This window comes from Schistocerca gregaria, chromosome X (assembly GCF_023897955.1).
Source record: "Schistocerca gregaria isolate iqSchGreg1 chromosome X, iqSchGreg1.2, whole genome shotgun sequence".
NCBI classification, from domain to species: Eukaryota; Metazoa; Arthropoda; class Insecta; order Orthoptera; family Acrididae; genus Schistocerca; species Schistocerca gregaria.
The window spans coordinates 173,694,847-173,720,662 of record NC_064931.1 but is presented as its reverse complement, the minus strand read 5'-3'; the positions used below and the strand labels follow the sequence as shown (position 1 = coordinate 173,720,662).

The window sequence follows — 25,816 nt, the reverse complement described above, 5'->3', positions numbered from 1 at the left end:
GTGTCGTGGAAAACACTCACTTCCCAACGAACGTGAACTACCACAGTGAAGGGACATTGGCAAATAGTAACGTCCCGAGATCTAGGCCATCCTGTGCGTGAATCTAAAGAGCTTAAGGCTCTTTAATCTGGCCAGATGCGAGGCTGCTTTGTTAGTAACAAACATTTTTCATTAAAATAAAGAAGAGTGAAAAATTGTTCTCGTTCCTACTCTTTTCTAATAGTGAAGTGAACCTCAGAGATTAGACACAGTCGCTAACATGAAAAACTGTACATACATCTTTTTGGACATTGTCTTACGTACCTGATCAGTCCCAAGACTTCATCCTCTGGCATGGTTACCACGTTGTACTTGTCTACAAAAATAATATAATCTCCCGGCCTAAGACCAGCTCGGTCGGCCGGTAGTCCAGCTTCTACTCGTTCGATTCTGTGAATGTAGAAAATAATCATTTTGATTTTCCCATATCACTACCATTACAGTTGTTACTAAAAATAGTTCTGTAGTAAACATATAATGCTAAAATAAGACCACATTATTTACAACAAATGTCTTAATCGTAAAGGTAACAATAAATTTTAACCCCTCTATTTCCTATATATTGCGGTGGTGCAGAACTACTCGTTTATAAATCGAACTGCCTCTTTACGGTACCGCATTTCGTAAAAATGTATTCCGTGGGCGAGCCGCTTCACTAAAAATGTCATAACACTACGAAAACACGGATGCAATAAAGTGGGATGTGTTACTGAGCTATTTTGGCATAATCTTAATTCCACTGAAATCAACGAGAATTATCTTTTAGATTAACTACTAATTTTTGTCGACCTACAGATGGATAGCAAATTAGGAATAGAACAGTACACGAGAAATTAACTGCAAACTACGGTGTTGGTGGAGAGAGCACAGTAAACACTGCGCGCTTTGTTAGAGAGGTACAGAAATAAGAACAATAAAACAACGTGAAAGTGCAGAAGGGAACAGCCTAGAATAGCAAATGTTCTATTGCATACGGAAAGCAGACAAAGGCGAGGGGCAAATAACATTAATAACTGAGTAGAAAATTAAAATGAAAATTTCATGACGTTAGAAACTCCCGAACAACTTATTGTTTTGAAGCTTTTTTTGTAGGATTTTGATCTCATTGACAGACAGGCGACCAGAGACGGAAAACAAGATTCGTTTAAGAAACGCGTGACCTTCTTCATAAATGATCAGAGAACGAAAATGATATTTTCCGGTAGTCCTCGATAGGAGATGCAAGTAATACCAAATTAGACATAATGGTACTGGTGATAAGTTATATTGTATTTCAAAAGGCTATGCGCTTTTTATATAGTGTAATAAAATACTACAACACATCAAAAAGTAACTTTTTAAGTCTCACTTCGCTTGCTCAAAATAACAGGAAAGCTACCATATAAAATATAATAGTCCTATTGCTAATAGGAAGGTAGCTATGTTACTAGCGTGAAGCTAGCTTATTGTGGCATAAGAAACATGACGATCGTTGACTACAGATTTGATCATTCTGCTTCCGAGAATTCAAGTAAATTTGAAGCATCATATTTAAGAGTGTGTGTGCTGCTGTGGTAAAACAGAAAAAAATGTATAATCTTTTCAATGCTTCTAAATATAAAAAGATTCAAAGCACGTTTCGAAGCCGGCCGGAGTAGCCGAGCGGTTGTAGGCGCTGCAGTGTGGAACCGCGCGACCGCTACAGTCGCAGGTTCGAATCCTGACTCGGGCATGGATGTGTGTCTTGTCCTTAGGTTAGTTAGGTATAAGTAGTTCTACGTTCTAGGGGACTGATGACCTCAGAAGTTAAGTCCCATAGTGCTCTGAGCCAATTGAACCATTTTTGAACCACATTTCGAACGATAACAGAATGTTACTCAAACGAGCTACGAAGACATCGGAGCAGCAATGTATAAGATTGAAATCATCCAACTATCGGTTTTTCGATATACTTTTTTCCAACAATCTTAGTCCACACATCTCTCTACGTTGTTCTGAGACATTTTATCCAAGTTAATTTATAGACATTTTATCCAAGTTAATTTATAATTTATATGTCAAATATTTATAGGAATATACATCTTCTGCAGTCTATACACGCCTCCATCATAGAAATCGTATGTAATGATGCTAGACGTTGTTCTGTAGCATTTTATCCAAGTTAATTCATTTATTATATGTCAAATATTTGTAGGCCTACCATCTTCTGCAGTCTATATACGTTTCCATTATAGAAATCCTAAGTATTAATACTAGTATTAAATTACTCAACTGTATTGGAATTTAGCACAGACAGGAATCTTAACGTTACAAACAGTATGATTACATATTTTCCTCACAGTTCTGATGGACAGCAGTCCTTTTTTGTGCCATTACTTGTGTTGCAATGTCATTTTCAGAACAACGTCCGCAACTAACACTGTATAAAAGTAATTTTATTTGCATATTCGTAAACAGTGATTTAGTTAACTAACGTAAGTGTAAAACATTGTGTTCAATCCAATCTCATTTCGTGCCGAACCTTATACGCTGTTATCTGTATAATTACTTCACCCTTGTTTTGCCATTTGCAGAGTGCGAATGCCGATGTATAGTTGCAGATGGTATTCCCTTCTCACACTCGAGAACCTAATTTTATGCTATGTGAATAGATGTTTTCAGTGACATGAGAAGTCAATTTATTTCCCAAGATGGAAGTTGTGATAAAATTACAATATTCTGTGTCTGTAAAACTGTTATACATCTTTCGTGTCTTACTTGATTTCATTCTTTCTGTGTACTTATGCTAACCTGTAACAATACATGAAAATACCTTTAAGTTTTTTTGGTGTCTTGTATTCCAATGCTAGTATCTGGGTTACGATTTCATTATATTCTGTTTTTTTTCTAGTATTTTTTGTATTCTGCGTGGTAATATAGCATGACATTTCTTTACTAGAAACTGTCGTTTCTATTTTTATTTTGATGTTTTGCATACACACTGCTGTCTTTGACGGTGAGAAATAGTAACTCCCTAGTGAGGCAATACTGACCTTACGACTTACCTTAGAAGAAAGATTAAGGAAGGGCAAACCTACGTTTCTAGCATTTGTAGACTTAGAGAAAGCTTTTGACAATGTTGACTGGAATACTCTCTTTCAAATTCTAAAGGTGGCAGGGGTAAAATACAGGGAGCGAAGGATTGTTTGCAATTTGTACAGAAGCCAGATGGCAGTTATAAGAGTCGAGGGACATGAAAGGGAAGCAGTGGTTTGGAAGGGAGTAAGACAGGGTTGTAGCCTCTCCCCGATGTTATTCAAGCTGTATATTGAGCAAGCAGTAAAGGAAACAAAAGAAAAATTCGTAGTAGGTATTAAAATCCATGGAGAAGAAATAAAAACTTTGAGGTTCGCCGATGACATTGTAATTCTGTCAGAGACAGCAAAGGACTTGGAAGAGCAGTTGAATGGAATGGACAGTGTCTTGAAAGAAGGATATAAGATGAACATCAACAAAAGCAAAACGAGGATAATGGAATGTAGTCGAATTAAGTCGGGTGATGCTGAGGGAATTAGATTAGGAAATGAGACACTTAAAGTAGTGAAGGAGTTTTGCTATTTGGGGAGCAAAATAACTGATGATGGTCGAAGTAGAGAGGATATAAAATGCAGACTGGCAATGGCAAGGAAAGCGTTTCTGAAGAAGAGAAATTTGTTACCATCGAGTATAGATTTAAGTGTCAGGAAGTCGTTTCTGAAAGTATTTGTATGGAGTGTAGCCATGTATGGAAGCGAAACATGGACGATAAATAGTTTGGACAAGAAGAGAATAGAAGCTTTCGAAATGTGGTGCTACAGAAGAATGCTGAAGATTAGATGGGTAGATTACATAATTAATGAGGAAGTATTGAATAGGATTAGGGAGAAGAGAAATTTGTGGCACACCTTGATTAGAAGAAGGGATCGGTTGGTAGGACATGTTCTGAGGCATCAAGGGATCACCAATTTAGTACTGGAGGGCAGCGTGGAGGGTAAAAATCTTTGAGGGAGACCAAGAGATGAATACACTAAGCAGATTCAGAAGGATGTAGGTTGCAGTAGTTACTGGGAGATGAAGAAGCTTGCACAGGATAGAGTAGCATGGAGAGCTGCATCAAACCAGTCTCAGGACTGAAGACAACAACAACAACATAGTGATCTTATCCCAAATATAGGAAAAATACCAATAATTCGCATTTTTCATTCAAAAACATTGGTACTCGGTCGGTAAGAGGCATGATCAAGTAGTCTGGCAGACGATACTCAGAAATAAAAGTAGGACATCAAGACCTGTTAGCCAGACGTAAAATGGACGAAACTGGATAGGAGGGTCAATGAAAAAAAAAGGCGTGAATCTTAAGATAAAAAGTTGTTTATATTTTTGTGAATTAAAAGAGGTTCAAAATGGTTCAAATGGCTCTGAGCACTATGAGACTCAACTCCTAAGATCATTAGTCCCCTAGAACGTAGAACTAGTTAAACCTAACTAACCTAAGGACATCACACACATCCATGCCCGAGGCAGGATTCGAACCTGCGACCGTAGCGGTCTCGTGGTTCCAGACTGCAGCGCCTAGAACCGCACGGCCACTTCGGCCGGCATTAAAAGAGGGAAAAGTAACGTATGGAACAGTTGTTTGATTAGTTTAAATTTGATTTCACATCAAAAAAGTGTCAGTGTAGGTTGTTGCGGTTTTCTGTAGAAACAGTCAGTTTTAGATGATTAAAAGAGTCAGATGACAATTACTAAAATACTTGTGCAATTTATAGCAATTTTTCTGAAGCTATGGTAAGAAAAATACTATACAAATGTGTAGCGATGAGACAGAAAACTTTGTGAGTTATTCGAGCCACAGTTTCCTAAATTACTCCTCTTCCATGCTATTTCCTTCAGTAAGGCTTGATTGATTCCCTGCTGAACAGCAAAACAGTACCGCTCTATATCGCCTCAAGTATCGGCGACAGAGGGCATTTAATTCTTTGTCATTTGAAATACGCTGATAATGTGGTGCATTTACAGTTTTTGTTGCTGTTTCTCAGAAATATACAAACAGATTGCAAGAGACACATCAATTTTACCACTACTTTTGATAAAATCTAGTAACCGTTATATTGTTAGCAAACTCTTTACTTGCTGCCGCTCTGTTAATACTTGACTTTTCATTCATGCAATATGTTTTCTACTTTTTAGAGCCTGCAATGGAAGGCGGGCTGGAGACACGGATAGAGAAGACACGACACTAGACCATGAAATGTTCCGGAAAGTAATTACAGGTTCAGGTTCGAGGGACCCCTCCAAAAGTTTGTTATCGTCTTGTATACGCGAGGGCACGGACTTTTGAAGATATCGGAAAACACAATATTACTGAAGATTATGCTGGAATTTTTTACAAAAGTAAAAGAAAAAAGGCCATTACAAAAGAGCAATAGAAGTTGCGAAATAAAGAATACGATTGCCAATCCGAGCTGGTCAATCAAATGTACGGACATGCTAACAGGTAATTTTGAAGAATGCTAGGAGAGCGTCACACTTCTGCTGGGCGGAAATTTCGCTGCTATGTCTTATGTGAGGCTCCTCAACTCCTGATCAGAGGTCTCTTACTGCTTTGATGTTGAGCGCAATTACTATCAGATAGACTCGTAGCCGAAAGACGTCAGCAGAGGTCGTTCTGAGAAAGCAGCCGTGGGCAGACGCACAATAGCCAACCAGCCAGCGCCCAGATATGCGTGAAGCCACTGACGCCATCTGCACATTAATCGCCATCAGGTAGTAGCAAGTGCTTCAGCAATCCAGTAAAAGTGCATCTGCCAATTTTCTGTTTGGTTCAAAGAATCAACTAAAACCTAAGAAAATGGCCCTGACGTAATTAATGACGCAATGGGCATATTACTGTTTTATGTTCGTTCATAGTGTCTGTTGGAAATCAGTTAAAAGGCCCAAAACAAATTTCCTGAAATGTAACTGAATCTATTTTAGGTGGGGTCCAAAACAAAATATTTTGCACTAGTAAAAGCAATAGTACTGTATTTTAATTATATTTCTAAGATTCTTAACACTGCCACATGTAATCCTTTTAGAGGGTATTAACTGCAAATCCTGCACACAACCGAAATTGTCTTACAATTAAAGAAAGTAATTACCTTAAATTTGTTTCCCAAAGCCAATTTAAACTTGTACACAATAATTTACATACATCAAAAAAATTTTGCATCACCTCGGTTCCTAGAGTTCCCGATCCTATGCAGAAAATTAGAATAGAGGTCAACACAAACATCATTTCCGCCCTTTTTATTGCTCATGAAAATCACACATTGCATGTTGAATCACCATACAGCGAGACCTTCAGAGGTGGTGGTCCAGATTGCTGAACACAACGGTACCTCTAATACTCAGTAGCACGTCCTCTCGCATTGATGCATGCCTGTATTCGTCGTGGCATACTATCCACAAGTTCATCAGGGCACTGTTGGTCCAGATTGTCGCACTATTCAACGGCGATTCGGCGTAGATCCCTCAGAGTGGTTGGTGTGTCACGTCGTCCATAAACACCTCTTCTCACTCATCCCCAGGTATATTCGATAGGGTTCCTGTCTGGAGAGCATGCTGACCACTCTAGTCGATCGATGTCGTTATCCTGAAGGAAGTCATTCACAAGATGTGCACGATGGTAGCGCGAATTGTCGTCCATGAAGACGAATGCCTCGCCAATATGTTGCCGATATGACTGCACTATCGGTCGGAGGATGGCATTTATGTATCGTACAGCCGCTACGGCACCTTCCATGACTACCAGCGGCGTACGTCGGCATCACATAATGCGCCCCAAAACTGCAAGGAACCTCTCCACCTTGCTGCATTCACTGGAAAATGTCTCTAAGGCGTTCAGCTTGACTGGATTGGCTCCAAACACATCTCCGACGATTGGTTGCAGGCATATGCGACACTCATCGGTGAAGAGAACGTGATGCCAATTCTAAGCGGTCCATTCAGCATGTTGTTGGGCCCATCTGTACCGCGCTGCATGGTGTCATGGTTGCAAAGAGGGGCCTCGCCATGGATGTCGGGAGCGAAGTTGCGCATCATGCAGCCTATTGCACACAGTTTGAGTTGTAACACGACGTCCTGTGGCCGCATGAAAAGCGTTATTCAACATGGTGGGCTTGCTGTCAGGGTTCCTCCGAGCCATAATCCGTAGGTAGCGGTCATCCACTGCAGTAGTAGCCCTTGGGCGGCCTGAGTGAGGCATGTCATCGACAGTTCCTGTCTCTTTGTATCTCCTCCATGTCCTAACACTGGTTCACTCCGAGACGCCTGGACACGTGCCTTGTTAAGAGCCCTTCCTAGCAGAAAGTAACAATGTGGACTCGATCGAACCGCTGTATTGACCGTCTAGGCACGGTTGAACTACAGACAACTCGAGCCATGTGCCTCCTTCCTGGTGGATTGAATGGAACTGATCGGCTGTCGGACCCCCTCCGTCTAAAAGGCGCTGCTGATGCATGGTTTTTGAATCTTTGGGCGGGTTCAGTGACATCTCTGAACAGTCAAAGGAACTGTGTCTGTGATACAATATCCACAGTTAACGTCTATATTCAGGAGTCCTGGGAACCGGGTGATGCAAAACTTTTTTTGATGTGTGTATTTTCTGTATTGAGATATGCTTTATAACAATTGTACTGATAACTCAATAACTGAATATTAGATACGTATAAATTGATAAAATTAATTTTTCTTATACGTTATAGCTTTAAAACTCCTGTAGAACTTTGGGGAACTGGGAAGTCTGTGACGATGGGACTGCTCATGATGAACATCGCTGGAAAATTGTTTTAGTTTCCATGTAACAACATTTTATGTAAGATCTTGACTGTTACAGTCGGGAGTAGTACATGGATGTTCAAATTCTATAGACTCATTGCAGCAACAAAAAGACTTCCTTTGTAGAATAAAAGACAACAATCTCTCGTATTTATGGCCGGAGGCAAAACCAACTTTAATATCTGTTGGCCAAGTACTTCTATTAACTACTTTACAGTCGGTCTAAAACATGTATCTGGTACTGAATCCAAACACCCATAAATATGCTAAAAATTTATGGCATGTAGATATGTATGTATTCGTGTTCCACATTTCCTCCTAAGCCGTTGGACCAATTTCTGCCAAAATTGGTGAGCTTATCACTTAATAACTGGAAAGAGTCTCTGAGGTTTAAGAACCACCTACCAATTAAAGGGGTGGGAGTGAAAAAGTAGTGTAGCCCATACTGCGCGAATAATCAGACTTCGTTCAACAAGTATTTGAGAATGAGAGCACGTAGACAGATAGGGTAAAAGAGCAGATGGGCACAGGTAGGATGGAAAAGGAGAGGGGCAGAGAGAGAGAGAGACAGACAGGGAGAAATGGACAGAAAGGGAAGAGTGTGAGATGGACAGAGAGAGAGGAAAGGAGAACACAGATAGAGAAAGGAAAGAGGAGGAGATGGACGGAGAAAAGAAAGAGGAGGAGATGAACAGAAATGGGGCTACGTGAAGGGATGGAAAGTGAGAAAGAGGGGTAGGAGAGCGAGTATGGGAGGAGGAAATGGACAGGGAATGGGAAGAGGAGAGGATGGACAAAGAAGGGAAAGAGGAGGAGATGGGCAGAGAGACAAGGAGGAGGAAATGGAAAGTGAGTGGGGGAAGAGGAGATGGAAAGTGAGTTGGAAGGAGGAGAAGAGGTACAGAGAGAGGGGAAATCGACAGAGAGAGGGGACAAGAAATTGGACAGAGAGATGGGGGAGGAGGAGTTGGACAAAAAGAGGGGAGGAGGAGCCGGGTGGAGGCGAAAGGAGCAGATGGATTTGAAGGAGGGAGGAGCAGAATACCTCACTTGGCTGCCATTTTACCGATGCCGAAGACTATGGCACGAATGGAAATGGCGGTCTTTGGCACTTCGCACGTGCAGGTCTGATACTTAAAGTTCGATATGATATACTCATCCTACCCACCAGAGATGGCGGCCTAGGACTTTATGTAACTATTTGAATCATGTTCAATGTCCTGAGTAGGTACATCAACGCCTGTTTGCAGCTAGGGTGTCCATTAAATTATCATTTCATCTCCATCGAGAACCATAGTCAGCTAATGGAGAACATCTCCGTCGCCGAGACGTCACGAATCGCTGCTTCATAGAACCGCCTGTACTGTTCCACAAAAGCATCTGCAGTATCTTTATGGTCCGTCAGGAATCGGCAGTCTGGCATGACGAAGGAAAGTATCATCGTTCTCCAGCATCGTTATTTTTCGCGGATTATATGGTACATGGGAGAGGGCTCGCCTCCCGTCCGATACTGATAACGTGCACTTACTAGTGTGCTCTACGGATGGTGACATGTGAGCGTGATGATCTTCACCTTTATCCACTGTAATTCCACCTGATGTGCAGCGGACGGCGATTGGTCGGAGATGTCTCGTAGCAGCTTGAAGTAGCACACCACTGTCTGGAGATGCCAATGCATTGTTTCGCGGCCTTATTTTGTCAGCGTGCATCAGAAGGCTGGCTTTGCGCATTCGAGCCACCACCTAAGCGTGGACAGATACGGCGGTTGGTGCCTCTCACATTCCCTCCGTTTCTCCGTTATCAGCTGCCGATACTATGGTTCCTTGAGGAGCACAACATTCGTTTTCCATAACCCTCGTCCATGCCATACCTGCTGACGTACTAAGGATAATGTGCAGACTTAAGTGACATGCTTGGAGAATGCCATCGGCCATAGCTCCGCACTGGCATCGCCGTCGTAAGTCCTGGGGAGATGTAGACATGGTCAAGGCAGTTAGCCGAGTGGCTCGCGAGATAAGTGAATCCTTGCCGATCACCGTGTATGCGTCGCCAGATATCTATGAGGTGCAGCTCGTTTACCGGCTGGTTCAGTTCTGAGCTTGTGGCCGGCCGTAGTGGCCGAGCGGTTCTAGGCGCTATAGTCTGTTCGCTTCGGTCGCAGGTTCGAATCCTGCCTCGAGTAGGGATATGTGTCATGTCCTTAGTTTAGTTAGGTTTATGTAGTTCTAAGTTGTAGGGGACTGATGACCTTAGAAGTTAAGTCCCATAGGGCTCAGAGCCATTTGAACGAACTATTCTGAGCTTGCGGTGAAGCGTGGAATTTGTCCTCTGGGGATAAGGCGCAGCTGAAATCACCTTCGAGGACAATATGGTCGTAGCAGTCCCCAAATAATGGCGCTACCTCTTCCATATAAAACCGCGCCAGCTCTCTTCCATTATCAGTGCCTGTACCTGATGTAGGATGTACTCGTCTGTTGATGATACTGACGCCCCAAAAAGTGACAGCGATGTCCTAAACGGATGGAAAATAGATCACGTTCTCCACCTCGATACCTTCCTTCAGGAGTATGGCCGTTCCTCAACTGTTATCCGTGCTTGGCGTATGGGAGATGTCTTACTCTGTAGGAGGGCACTGTGACCGAGCAGTTATAGGCGCTTCAGTCCGGAACCGCGTGACTGCTACGGTCGCAGGTTCGAATCCTGCCTCGGGCATGGAAGTGTATGATGTCCTTAGGTTAGTTAGGTTTAAGTAGTTCTAAGTCTAGGGGACTGATGACCTCAGATGTTAAGTATAATAGTGATTAGAGACATTTTAACCACTTTGTAGGAGGGCCACGTCGAGCTTCGCCACCCTCAGCATGTCACGGAACATTTGGAGCTTGAATAGTGTACTGATGGTGTTGAGATTAATAGTGACTATCCGATAACTTTGCCACTGAATGATATGAGAGGTAGGAAGAGCCGCAGTGGCCCGAAACGGCTCCGCCGTCGACAGCACAACACCCTATAAGGCCTTCACCTCTTACAATTCGAGGAGCGGCTCGGCTGCAGCCGCCTCGTCGTGTAGCTTTTCATCAGCATCTTTGGACCATAGCAGCGTGCTGGATTGGTGGTCGTCCTGTTGAGATACTGTCTGTAGTGATCTGTGTTTTATCCGCCATGGAGTCGTCTGTGCGTGTGCGTTGCCAATGCAGTCACCACCAGGGGTGGACTGGAGTTTCCGTGAACATCTCTGTCATCGGGGTCATCCTCTTCGCGATTAGCGTCCACAGGAGTGCATCGGAGTCAGTGGGTGTTTCTTCTACCACTTTGGAAGACTTTATCTGCGCACATGGCATCTGTGTCCGAAGACGCCTGACGGTCCAGACTGTTGGGAATGAAGGCACAATCATGAAGGCGACTTCCTTCCTCATCGACCTCGACGTCTTCGTTCGTAATTTTGTGAAAAAAAAGAGGCACGGGCGAGGATTTAACACGGATCTCCCGCTTTTCAGTCCAACACTATGAACACACAGTCACGACGCCGTAATTCTTGCAATTCGCTCTATGTTGCACAACTTGAGAGCTTGGACCATTCACTTTTTCTGTTAATATATCCACCGTCCTCGGATAGGAAAATCTCAGAGTGTGAGTTATAGCGTTTTTATTTAAACTAAAGTCTTTCTTCAAAATTTTACAAAACAATATTCGTGAGGTAGCACTGATCCTCCAAGCCTACCAATAACTAAATCAGAGATTCTTCCAAACATAAACTGTCTGTAGTAACCATACAACTTCTCCAAACCGAGCCCCAGGCGTCTCGTGAAAAGCGGCGCGGAGTCCACGTGCCGTCACCGGAGTCCGAGGACGAGTAGAGGCCCTGCGAGGATGGCTCCGGTACGCTGGCGGCGGTGGACGATGACGTGGCGGCTACGATGACACCAGTGGGCTCGCTCGACGTGAACCGCCTCTCCTGGTTTTTTTTTCTTTATTGATTTTCAATTCCCCCTCAAGGGGGCGGGCTGGCAGCAGCTTAGTACGCTTCTCTACAGCCTACATACTTTTTTTAAGAAAAGGAAGAAGAAAGAACCAAGGAAAAACAGGCAATAATATGATGACTTAAAGTGTAAAACGGCGTAAAAATGAGGAAAGTTAAAACAGAAAGCAAAAGGGGTTGGCAATGTCGATAAAATACACAGGAATCAGACAAGTAACATAGTAGACACACAATTAAAAAAAACTTGGCGACAGTCTGGTTTCTGTTCGCAAGAGATAAAAAATCACACCCAGCGACAGTATGATGGCTGTTCGCTACACTTCCCTAAAGACACAACACGGAACACTCACTGGAAAAACACACACTGTAAAACATTGCACGAAAATGGCGGCAAAAATATGACACTCCCGAGCCAAAGGCAGATGGGGGGGGGGGGAACCTCCATGGGGAAAAAACAAGTAGGAAGGAGAGGAAAAACGAAAAGGGGGGGAACAAAGGAGGGAGAGGACTCATTAAGGGGGGGGGGGGAGGAGCAGGACAGACGCGAGAGGGAATGAGAAGAGGCAGAGGAGGGAAATGCAAAAGGACTCAGGGGAGAGAAGGGGGCAGAGACAGGGGGGGGGGGGGAAGGTGAGGAGAAAAGGGGAGGGAAGGGGGGAGAGGGAGCCCGGGAAAAGGATAGAGGAAAAGAGGGGGAGTGAGGATCAGATAGGAGGGATAAATGGAGGGAGAGAGGGCATCATCTGGGAGGGGGAGTTGATGGAAGCCACCTTGGGAAAGGAGATGAAGGGTGTAGAGATGGAGGGTAGGTGGGACACAACAGTGAAGACGTGGCAGGAGGCGCGGATGGGAGAGGAGCAACCAAGGGGTGAGGGGGATCAAGGCGGCGGGAGGTGTAGAGGATGCGGATATGTTCGAGGAGTAGGAGCAGATGGGGGAAATGAATGAGATCATAGAGGATTCGCGTGGGGGACGGGAGACGTATACGGAAGGCGAGGCGGAGGGCATGACGCTCAAGGATATGGAGGGACTTATAGAATTTGGGGTGGGGGCAGATATCCAGGCAGGACTGGCATAACAGAGGATGGGACGAATTAAGGATTTGTAGGTAGAGGGGTGCAACCCGCCTCTCCACGCTCCTGCGCCAGCCTAAATACTGCTTGGCGCATGGATATGGCTGGCTCTATCTGCAGTCACGTGTCGAGCGGAAGGAAAGAGGTCCGCGGCTGTAGCGACCTCTTGCGGCGCCGTGGACGCCTCCTGGTGGTCTCTGGGAAGTATCTGTGTTTCCGGGACGACCGGCCAGGCTGACCCCTACTCGGTCCGGCGCCCGCTGTACCGGTCTGCTTCGCGGGATAGCGAGAGTTGCAGGCGCTTAGTCTGGACACACTATCTGTTTTGCTTCCTTTTTGACAGTTTAGGACACCTTCTTATTGTTTTCATGCTTTATTTGCGTTCAGTTTTTGGCGGGATATCCACTGGGCCATTTTATCACTAAATCTGAGGGGGTTGCGTTGGGAAGTTTCCCTTGTCATGTGTTCTCAGTCAGTATACAGGTATATACGTGACGCTGAACGACGTAGACTACGCCAGCCACTAACTTCGAAAGGGAGGCCACTTGCAGCAAAAGATGAAGCACCCGCCCAACTATTCCAGATTTCTACTCCAGGCGCTGCAGGCGTCCGTCTGAACAGAAGATTGTACGTAGACTACTTGGTGACTTTACACTGCCGAGTAAACTGCTGGGTGATTTCTTTCGTGAGGGTGACCACCCCCCCCTAGTGGGTCGCTTGTTAGAGTTATAGTTGGTAAGTGCTACACGGACGCCACCTATCTTCAGTCCCTGTCCATTATACTCCTGTTCTCTAAGTAACGAACTGGACGAGTTTTTGATAAACGTGTTTTAGGGACGAAGTTCGACAATTAGAATCGGTAGGAACGGTAAACCCTGCAAGATGGCACAAGTACCGGGTACTGAATTCAATAACGTTTCACCCCCCATAGGCAATCTGTCATAAGACGAGGAAGCAGTCACACATAACAGCCTAGACACATTTCACCCTCGACAGCAGACAGACATCACCAATGTCAGCAAGCTAAAGGACCCATTGAGTGCCCAAGCCTAACTGAATGTGTAATAAATAAAGTGTTTTCCTTTTATCCTTAGATCACATCCTAGAAGAATAAGTCATCAAGGATGATCTCTTCAGCCCACACTACACAGTAATATATATATATATATATATATATATATATATACAGTCTGTGCAATTGCGATAACGCTGTGTCCCCGTTGGCGCACCTTCCTAATGAGCGGGAGCGGGAGATCGCGGGTTCGAGTGGCGGTGTGGTACACATTTTCGTTCGTCGCCGCTGATTCCTCGTAATGTCCCGCTGCAGCTGATAGTGATCCTCCTTCAATTTACATATAACGTCTAAGAAAATTGCGATAAACTTCTGTTTCTTGGAAAAGTCTTGAGTGAACAGCAGTGTCAGGGGCACGACACGACACGAGTGTTAGACACAACAACGTTGTCTACCGCACGCATTGTGCATGTGGCTTCTCCAATTGCGAGAAGACAGTGCTGGTGTTACGAGTCGTCCGTTCTGTGCAGTTTAAGTGTTCAGGAGTTTCAGGTTCATTTGTGTGCTAAATATGCACGGGCCTTGAGCTCACACTGAAAGGAAACAAGATTGCTAAGAACAATGAAGATATCATACGTGGTCATGAGCATTAAGCAGCACAGAAGGCGTTCTCAGCAGTGAACTTCATCTTCCAAGATGATAATCCCTCTGCAGTATATTCCTAATTTCTGAACACGCTCATAATGGTCATTATTTCTCCCAAGCTATGCAGCCTTGTTTCCACAAGTGGGAATACTTTTTTTTCAGCTGAAGATCTCCATCAGATATCAAGTGACGAGTGTTTCCAGTTGTAAGAGGACACACAAAATGATTTGACAAATGTTTTCAAAAGATGAAGAACTACCATAAGTGTAGTAGAAATAGTTTTGTCAAAGAAGGATAAAAGAGGCAGTACTGCGGGACTTCGCTAGTTCCCTACCCACATTGTATTTTGCCATAATACAAGCAGCGGATTTCGATAATGGCGAATATGGTAGTTTGTGAACAACAGAAGGTGAAGTTAGAGCTCATACAAGGCACTGACGTCATGACGACGGCAGGCTTTGACGTCACGGGTAAATGGATTTGCGTCGGTTGCTCGTTCAGGGCATTGTCGGCGAGTTCGATGAGGATTTGTTTCTCTCAGCGCTAAGGTTGAGTACGATTGGTTCATGTGGTACGAAATACTCTATTGCCACCTCAGGTTTCATTTGCGTAACATATTTCGTAGTTGCCGTATTTCATATAATTCGCATCATGGATACTGTATATCACTACGATTTTTAGTGAAAATTCGTGAAAAGTAGTACAGAAATGTTGTGCTATTTTCAGAACTGTGTTATACATTAAGGAATAATCACCCAGAGTTAAGAAAATTTTTCTTGGAAAACACATAATAATGACAGTACATATTTATGACTGGCTGTCAAAACGCCTTTTGCTGCCGCAACTTTATTGTCTTTGTCAAGGATTTTTGAGTTAAAAATTAACAGGAAATGATCGTATTTGTTCTACAAGTTCTTCACACAAGGAAGATTACCAAGAAAATTTACAGTACTTGGAAAAAAGAAGTAAAAATCAAAAGGAGCCCTACCTGGAGACCTGAGTGGATATGGTAGCATTTTTGGCATACAAAATCAATTTTTATAGAGCTGTGAACAGCTCAACGATTTCGTAAGAATGACTAAAAACTTTAAAGTGTGGTTGGCTTTTTGGAAAATAGTATTACTCTTGTACTACAGGCAGTGGTGAAAATGAGGTTCATTGCTAGAAGTAATCTAGGACCAAATCGGATTCACATCCTGCACACCACACCCCAGACTGTTTGTAGCTCATTTTGGTTTTACTTTAGCTTTCCGTGAAATCTTGTGTGCGATGTCTATTGTTTCCTTCCGCGTCGCTTCTTAATTATTTGGTTCATTTTCTTTTCAGTTTTAGTGGAGCATTTATGACTGTCGTCTCGTAGTGAAACTTAGGAAAATTTTATACACAACCTATCCTCTTCTTTTCAATAAAATTTCGAACGAAAAGTTTACCTGTTCTGTTGTGTCATGTAAATGTTATTATTTTACTTTTGTGATACGAAAGTGGAGAATAAAATAAACATGAAATGACACTAAAGTACAAGCAGTCTAATTTCACTTAATATGATACGAAACCACTGAACGGACTATAATATATAATACAATGCACCAGTTATTGTTTCACTGTTTACTGTCTGATTCGGGGAGAAACGTGGAAAACGATTTTCTGAACGACCTTTAATTTACTCTGCATACAATAATTGTAGTAATTTAATCATTGTGTGACTACTAAAAAATGAATTTGTTTCATTTTCTGAAGAAATTCTGTCTCAGTAATACAGATGTGCAATTTATCTGTTCGGTCTCAAATTCCTCTTAGAAACAGGAATGACTGATACCTTGCATAGAACGTACGCCATCTGATCAAAAGCATTTGGATACCTGTAAGCGGACTTTAATGCGAGGTGTGTCCACTATTTACGATGGCTTAAACTCTGCTTGGGACACTTTCAATTGAGGTATATAAATGTCTGTGGAGGAATGACAGTCCATTCTTCCTCAAGAGCCGAAACCAGAGAATGTAGTGATGTTGGACTTTGGGATCTGGAGTGAAGTCGACGTTCTAACTTATACAAAAGGTATACCATTGGGTTCGGATCGGTACTCCAGGTAGACCAGTCCATTTCAGGAACGTTGTTCTTCATAAAACATTTTCATGCCCATACAGACAATAATCGTTTCCGAAATGTTCTTCTAACGTGCGCAGTGCACAATTCTGGGAAATGTGTTGATACCTTTCCCCATTTTTCTTAAACACAATAAGGGGACCAAACCCTAACCCCGAAAAATATCCCCATACCGTAACACCACCGCCATACTTCACTTTTGGCACTACACATGATAGCAGGTACGTTCTACAGTTATTCACAGAAACACAAACTCATCAATAGATTTACTACAGGGTATAGTGCGATTCATCACTCCAAACTACACGTTCCCAGTCATCCACTGCCCAGTGACGTAGTCGTTTGCACCATTTCAAGAGTCATTGAGGATTGACCACAGAAATTTGTGGCTTTTGAGTAGCTGTTCAACCGTTGTATCGTATTCTTTGTAGCTCTTTATGCACAGTCATAGTGCTAGATGCATTTACCGTTGTACTTTGGAAGTCATGAGTGACTGCTTCTGTTGATTTCATGCAATTTTTACAGCCGCTCACCACAATGCTCGACCGTCCCTGCCCCGTAATACATGAGGTCTGTCTGATCTTGGTTTAGCTGCGGTTCTTCCTTCGCGTTTCCATTTCACAATCACAGTACCGACAGCCGACTTGAGAAACCTTAGAAGGGTTGAAATATTCGTGGTGGGTTTATTACTTAAGTGGCATCCAGTCCACGTTAAAAGTCACTGAGCTGTCCTCAGAAATCCATTCTACTTCTCTACAGAGAATACAGTACTCCCTGTCTAATTTTATACTGGCAGATCTGCCTCTCATGACATCCAGCGTACAATTCCGCAATACACATTTGATCAGATGGCATAGAATGAGTCCTGTTATACCTCTATCAGTCTAATTTTTGATACGCCTAACATAGTTCATCCTTTTACGATCCGTTAAGTGCGTCATTTAAAAAAAAGTCTCTTTCTTTCCCTTTCGGATGGAGCAGCTTGATAAGTCAATTTCTATTTTTTGTACACTCCTGGAAATTGAAATAAGAACACCATGAATTCATTGTCCCAGGAAGGGGAAACTTTATTGACACATTCCTGGGGTCAGATACATCACATGATCACACTGACAGAACCATAGGCACATAGATACAGGCAACAGAGCATGCACAATGTCGGCACTAGTACAGTTTATATCCACCTTTCGCAGCAATGCAGGCTGCTATTCTCCCATGGAGACGATCGTATAGATTCTGGATGTAGTCCTGTGGAACGGCTTGCCATGCCATTTCCACCTGGCGCCAGTACAGTTTATATCCACCTTTCGCAGCGATGCAGGCTGCTATTCTCCCATGGAGACGATCGTATAGATTCTGGATGTAGTCCTGTGGAACGGCTTGCCATGCCATTTCCACCTGGCGCCTAAGTTGGACCAGCGTTCGTGCTGGACGTGCAGACCGCGTGAGACGACGCTTCATCCAGTCCCAAACATGCTCAATGGGGGACATATCCGGAGATCTTGCTGGCCAGGGTAGTTGACTTACACCTTCTAGAGCATACATGCGGACGTGCATTGTCCTGTTGGAACAGCAAGTTCCCTTGCCGGTCTAGGAATGGTAGAACGATGTGTTCGATGACGGTTTGGATGTACCGTGCACTAGTCAGTGTCCCCTCGACGATCACCAGAGGTGTACGGCCAGTGTAGGAGATCGCTCCCCACACCATGATGCCGGGTGTTGGCCCTGTGTGCCTCGGTCGTATGCAGTCCTGATTGTGGCGCTCACCTGCACGGCGCCAAACACTCATACGACCATCATTGGCACCAAGGCAGAAGCGACTCTCATTGCTGAAGACGACACGTCTCCATTCGTCCCTCCATTCACGCCTGTCGCGACACCACTGGAGGCGGGCTGCACGACGTTGGGGCGTGAGCGGAAGACGGCGTAACGGTGTGCGGGACCGTAGCCCAGCTTCATGGAGACGGTTGCGAATGGTCCTCGCCGATACCCCAGGAGCAACAGTGTCCCTAATTTGCTGGGAAGTGGCGGTGCGGTCCCCTACGGCACTGCGTAGGATCCTACGGTCTTGGCGTGCATCCGTGCGTCGCTGCGGTCCGGTCCCAGGTCGACGGGCACGTGCACCTTCCGCCGACCACTGGCGACAACATCGATGTACTGTGGAGACCTCACGCCCCACGTGTTGAGCAATTCGGCGGTACGTCCACCCGGCCTCCCGCATGCCCACTATACGCCCTCGCTCAAAGTCCGTCAACTGCACATACGGTTCACGTCCACGCTGTCGCGGCATGCTACCAGTGTTAAAGACTGCGATGGAGCTCCGTATGCCACGGCAAACTGGCTGACACTGACGGCGGCGGTGCACAAATGCTGCGCAGCTAGCGCCATTCGACGGCCAACACCGCGGTTCGTGGTGTGTCCGCTGTGCCGTTCATGTGATCATTGCTTGTACAGCCCTCTCGCAGTGTCCGGAGCAAGTATGGTGGCTCTGACACAGCGGTGTCAATGTGTTCTTTTTTCCATTTCCAGGAGTGTATATCAGTCCTGTAGCAATGCGGCTAACATCTAGCATGATAGACGTAAGTTCCCCAGAATGTACGAACGCTACCAAAATAGTATTCCATACTTCAGTATTTCCGTGTCTGTGCAATTTCATCCTAATTCCAACACATTTGCTATACAGAAAAAGTTCTGTGTGATAGATGAAGAGTGATGTGAATACATGATGAATACTGGATATCTAGCGTTACTGGATCTTCTTAGGTGATGATCATAATGCAGCATGCCTAGTGGTCTTACTTATGCACCATCTTTCAGACGTTGAGCAAGACTGAATCATTGGCACGAATGGAATGGGATCTTCATGTTGACAGATAAAGCAGACTGTGGGCTCTAGCGGAATGACTGCAGAACGACTGGTGACGAGATGGACTGCGGACAATAGAGAGTGAAGAACATCGCCCACTGGTCCTGATGCAATCCCAGATCGGTTCGACAAAGAGTGCTCTACAGCATTGCGCCATTACTTAGCTTGCATTCATCGCGAATCTCCTCTCCAGCGCGAAGTCCCAAGCGACTGGAAAACACCACAGATGACTAGGGTACAAGAACGGACGCGCAAAATTACAGACCAATATCCTTAAAATCTGTTTTCTGTAGAATTCTTGAACATATTCTCCGTTCGAATACAATAAATTTTCTTCTGTCCACAAATTGGCTCGGTTTTAGAAAGCATCGTTCGTGCGAAATTCAGCTTGTCCTTTTCTCACATGATATCCTGCGAACCATGAATATAGGGCAACAGAGGGATTCGATAGTCGTCGATTTCTGTAAAGCATTTGACACAGAGTCACAACGCCGAGTGTTAGCGAAGGTACAAGCATCTGAAGTAGATTTCCAGGTGTGTCAGTAGCTGGAAGACTTCTTAGGTAACAGAAGCCAGTATGTTGTCCTCAACGGTGCGTGTTCATCAGAGTGTGGGCAGGGATAACGATGACCACTCGAAAACCTCTTCACGAAATTGTACACGAAATTCGGCGAGGTTTAACTGCGGTCAGGTATTGCGACGAGATCTTGGGACCTCTTGCGCGGTTGTTGCGAAGTGATGTGCTGCCAGATTTCATACTGATGCACGATGATGCTCAACCTCGTAGAGCGCCGATGGGTGATGTTTTTTTAAAAACGGAAGACATTGCACGCATGGCATGGCCTGCTCGGTCTCCCTATTTGAATTCCATACGAAGTGCATTCAAGTTCTAAGGCCTCCGATTTTTTTCTAATTAACTACTCACCCGAAATCGATGAAACTGGCGTTACTTCTCGACGTAATCGCCCTGCAGACGTACACATTTTTCACAACACTGACGCCATGATTCCATGGCAGCGGCGAAGACTTCTTTAGGAGTCTGTTTTGACCACTGGAAAATCGCTGAGGCAATAGCAGCACGGCTGGTGAATGTGCGGCCACGGAGAGTGTCTTTCATTGTTGGAAAAAGCCAAAAGTCACTAGGAGCCAGATCAGGTGAGTAGGGAGCATGAGGAATCACTTCAAAGTTGTTATAACGAAGAAACTGTTGCGTAACGTTAGCTCGATGTGCGGGTGCGTTGTCTTGGTGAAACAGCACACGCGCAGCCCTTCCCGGACGTTTTTGTTGCAGTGCAGGGAGGAATTTGTTCTTGAAAACATTTTCGTAGGATGCACCTGTTACCGTAGTGCCCTTTGGAACGCAATGGGTAAGGATTACGCCCTCGCTGTCCCAGAACATGGACACCATCATTTTTTCAGCACTGGAGGTTACCCGAAATTTTTTTGGTGGCGGTGAATCTGTGTGCTTCCATTGAGCTGACTGGCGCTTTGTTTCTGGATTGAAAAATGGCATCCACGTATCATCCATTGTCACAACCGACGAAAAGAAAGTCCCATCATGCTGTCGTTGCGCGTCAACATTGCTTGGCAACATGCCACACGGGTAGCCATGTGGTCGTCCGTCAGCATTCGTGGCACCCACCTGAATGACACATTTCGCATTTTTAGGTCGTCATGCAGGATTGTGTGCACAGAACCCACAGAAAGGTCGTCATGCAGGATTGTGTGCACAGAACCCACAGAAATGGCAACTCTGGAGGCGATCTGTTCAACAGTCATTCGGCGATCCCCCAGAACAATTCTCTCCACTTTCTCGATTATGTCGTCAGACCAGCTTGTGGGAGCCCGAGGTTGTTTCGGTTTGTTGTCACACGATGTTCTGCCTTCATTAAACTGTCGCACCAACGAACGCACTTTCGACGCATCCATAACTCCATCATCACATGTCTCCTTCAACTGTCGATGAATTTTAAGTGGTTTCACAGCACGCAAATTTAGAAAACGAATGATTGCACGCTGTTCAAGTAAGGAAAACGTCGCCATTTTAAGTATTTAAAACAGTTCTCATTCTCGCCGCTGGCGGTAAAATTCCATCTGCCGTACGGTGCTGCCAGCTCTGGGACGTATTGACAATGAACGCAGCCTCGTTTTAAAACAATGCGCATGTTTCTATCTCTTTCCAGTCCGGAGAAAAAAATTCGGAGGCCTTAGAACTTGAATGCACCTCACAGAGCATGTCAGGGATGCACTAGGAAGACAGGCTGCGTCACGTCATCATCCACTACCACTCTCCAAGGCTTGCGAACAGCTCTGCACGAAGAATGGGCGTTATTACTTGACATGAGATTGATGTCATCATTCATTCTGAGCACATTAACCAGTTGTCGAAACGTTTGTGCAAACATGTTAAGCTGGAAAAAGCGAAGAACATTTTTGTCTACCGTTACGAATATTGCAGTTATTTATGTTCTGTATTCTTTACGTTGTTTCAACTTTAGTATCACCTGTTTAACGCTGCCTTGCACAATTTCTGTGCGTTGCTTTAATTTTGGACACCAGTATACATAAATGATGTGACGGGCAGAGCAAGCAGCAGTCTGTGGTTGTTTGCTGATGATGCTGAGGTGTACTGGAAGGTGGCGGCGTTGAGTGACTGTTGGAGGATACAAGCTCATTTAGAAAAAGTTCTAGTCGGTGCGATGAATGGCAGCTAACTCTAAATGTAGAAAAATGTAAGGTAGTGCAGATGAGTAAGAAGAACAAACCCCTAATGTGCGAATGCAGCATTAGTTGGTGGGCCGCTTGGCATAGTCACGTGGATTAATCATCTAGACGTAATGTTGGGAAGCAATACGAAATGGAACGAGCATGAAAGGATTGTAGTAGGGTTTCGATTTGTTGGTAGAATTTAGGAAAGTGTGGTTCATGTGTTATGGAGACCGCAAACAGGCCACTAGTGCGACCCATTCTGGAGTACTGTTCGGCATTCTGGCATCCGCATCAGATCAGATTAAAGGAAAACGTAGTTGAGGGGGTGGGGGGGGTTGCTAGATTCATTACCAATAGTTTCTAACAACACGCAAGTATTACGGATTTGCTTCGACAACTCAAATGGAACTAGTGAAGGAAGGGCAACTTTCTTTCCGAGGAGCACTATTGAGAAAATTTAGAGAACCAGCATTTGAGGCTGACTGCAGAACGATTCTATTGCCGCCAGAGTACATTTCGCTTAAGAACCATGAAGACAAGACCAGAGAGATTAGGACTCGGCCGGCCGGAGTGGCAGTGCGGTTCTAGGCGCTGCAGTCTGGAGCCGAGCGACCGCTACGGTCGCAGGTTCGAATCCTGCTTCGGGCATGGATGTGTGTGATGTCCTTAGGTTAGTTTGGTTTAAGTAGTTCTAAGTTCTAGGGGACTGATGACCACAGCAGTTGAGTCCCATAGTGCTCAGAGCCATTTGAACCATTAGGACTCGTAGAGGGCATATAGATAGTCGTTTTTCCCCCGTTCTATTTGCGAGTCTAACAGGAAAGGAAACTACTACTTGTGGTACAGGGTACCCTCCACCAACCACCATATACTGGCTTGCGGAGTACATATGTAGATGTAGAACACAGTCTGTAGCACAAGAAAATCGTAGGATTGTTCGACTGACTACGCCGAATAGACGGATGACAACTGAAATCCGATTAGAGGTTTCAGGCAGTGTGTAACCACGAACGCCAGAAACAGATTGCATTACGTCGGTTACCGCTGAGACCACGCCATAGACAACAGTGATTTACTTGGTGTAGAGACAGAGGCAATGGAACATTGAATGTCATTCTGTGGTGTTCAGTGATGAATCTCTCTTCTGTTTGTAGCGATCAGATAGACTTCAACACATACGTGGGCGACCTGCTGAAAGGCCACTGGAGGCAGCCATTCTCGATACCCAGACATCTCTAACTCCTGGAATCGTGGTTTGGAGAGCTACTGGATATGAAAATTTGGTAATTGTTGATAATCTGGGAAGGTGTATAATTTCATACTGACTTCCAGCCAGCGATCTTCATGAAGTAACACAACACATGTTTGAAACATGGGAAGAATTTCCTCAATATAATATCGGGAAGTTTTGTGCTTCCATATCACAAAGAAAAAATCAATGTACTTGTGCTCATGGGTTCACACCTCATACTGACGTTGATTATGGGCAACAGGCCCGAACGGAATGAAAGGGTAATCATTTAATATCCGTTATGTGATGAATATCTCCACACAGTTTGGTAAATATCGGACTGGTGCTTCGTAGTGTAACACTTTCGGTTTTTCTGTCGCTGTAGTATATTTTCTGGAATTCACACAATCTCCTCTTTCAATCTGTATATGAGACGAAGTAAGGAACAATGACACTGAAGTAAAGAACAATGATACTGAAGTTTGGAAGCAAGAAGTTTTCGTAAATCTTCTCTGTCATGAATAAGGTTTCAAACTTGCTGTAGTTAGACCATCGTGCTTACGTTAGGAGTAGCGCGTATGTAATGAGATTGGAAAGATGGTGCGGTTGACGTGTAGCTTGTAAAATGATGTGGAGCACTTTGAAACGTAAAAGTCAGGAAAACATCCGTTACAAACATTTAACACCACACGTACAATTACTGACTGAGGTCATGACTTGGAGTGTTAAAATCAGGTCGGAGACAGTTGCTTCGAGATAGGGTGACCTGTTGCTTCAATAAAGCAGATCCCAAACAGTGCGCCTTGGCGGCGCGGGAATGCTATAGAGGCGCCGCGAAAATATTTCAATATTAGATGTCTTCTGCAACTGTAACGGATACGGAGAAGGCAAATAAAAATATGTTCACTGCGTTCACAGTGATTTGTAAGGTATATGGCACGCTTTTATGATCGACGTAATATCGAATATATTTGTAATGGAAACGCCAGTCGGATGCTTGAGTTCAGCATCGCCTGCGATGGTACGATTTATGAGAATTTCTGAGCAGCAAATAACACTTTTCTACCATCATACAAGATTGCATATAGAGTTTCAAAGTGTAAAAGGCCCACTCCATCGCAGAACAACTAATTCTAGCTGCTGTTTTTGATTTGATGAATATTATGAACGGAGAATCGGCGGCGAAGCTATTTTTACCTTGTATGACTAAATCATCAGTCACAGAATTTACTACTTAGCGGAAAATCCTAATACACAATTATTGGAAGAAATAAATAGAAATTATTTTGGGTTGAAACGGGTCTGTTATAACTCCTTTCCAATGATTTCTAGTCTCATGCTATTTTACCTCTTGTTTAAAGTCTCACAGATGTTTTTGCTGTCTAGTTGAGGATCTGATGTACCCCTCGGAAAATAGTATGACATTGCGATCTTATTTTATTTCTTTTGAGATCAATAATCTCTTCTTTTTCTCTGTCACATCTTGAATTATTTCTCTGAGACGTGGATGTTTGGCTCAGTAGTTTCAAATGTGCTAGTGGGCGTAAGAAGAATTTCATTTTCTCAGGATATAGCAGTACCGACCTCACTTACTTCAAGCCACAGACTTATCTTATTTTCACTACCATATGTCTTCTGAACTTGCTTTTTGTGCGCTTCGAACCACAATGTTTAACAGAATCGGTGATTAGCTATTAAGGAACACTATGGTTAGACTGTGCTAAATTTATTTAATAAAACGAACTCCTGTACTTATGGAAATATTTACATGAATAGTGTTTTATCGGGATTGTTTCATTTTCATGGCTAGGCTGTGAACTTGATTTCTGACCTCAGTAATCCTATCTGATGACATAGTGCTAATTCTCCGGAACATACTGAACCTCTGTTTTATAGTAGTATTTGGCTACATCGAGATTCATCAGAATTAATGCTCCTTTGCCGGGAGGTATGAACTTGGTTCCCATCCTTTGTAAACTCACTTTGACCAAAGGGCTTTATTGTATTGTTATTGTGTTTAGTAATTCCTGTAGTTTCCTGCAGTGCGAGCGATCACTTGACGCATGGCATAGAATTATTCATTCCACACCAGTTCCCGGAATTTATATTCTAATCCTCTCTTGAGATGTCTGTACTAGTGATTATACTAAATACTTTCATTAACTTTTCCCCAAGTGTGCATGTAAGGGACCGTTTGGGAATCAATATCTATCGCATAATGGACCTATTGCTTTTGCGTAGTAACAGCACATCAGTGTAATAAATGTCTATTTGTCAGTGTATGAACTACTGATAGACTTAGCCTCTATCACGCTCCGCGTTCCCCGGTTATTTCTGGAAAATTAG

At 44.0% G+C, this 25,816-nt stretch overlaps 1 protein-coding gene across 1 annotated transcript in view; it reads right to left on the bottom strand.

The window, feature by feature from the left end:
• The window catches only part of LOC126298975 (uncharacterized), a 974,877-nt gene that overhangs the window by 426,663 nt on the left and 522,398 nt on the right, over positions 1–25,816 (bottom strand). The window contains exon 6 of the mRNA XM_049990596.1: positions 304–429. Within this exon, the coding sequence (XP_049846553.1) occupies positions 304–429 (126 nt within the window). The remainder of the gene's footprint in view (positions 1–303; positions 430–25,816) is intronic.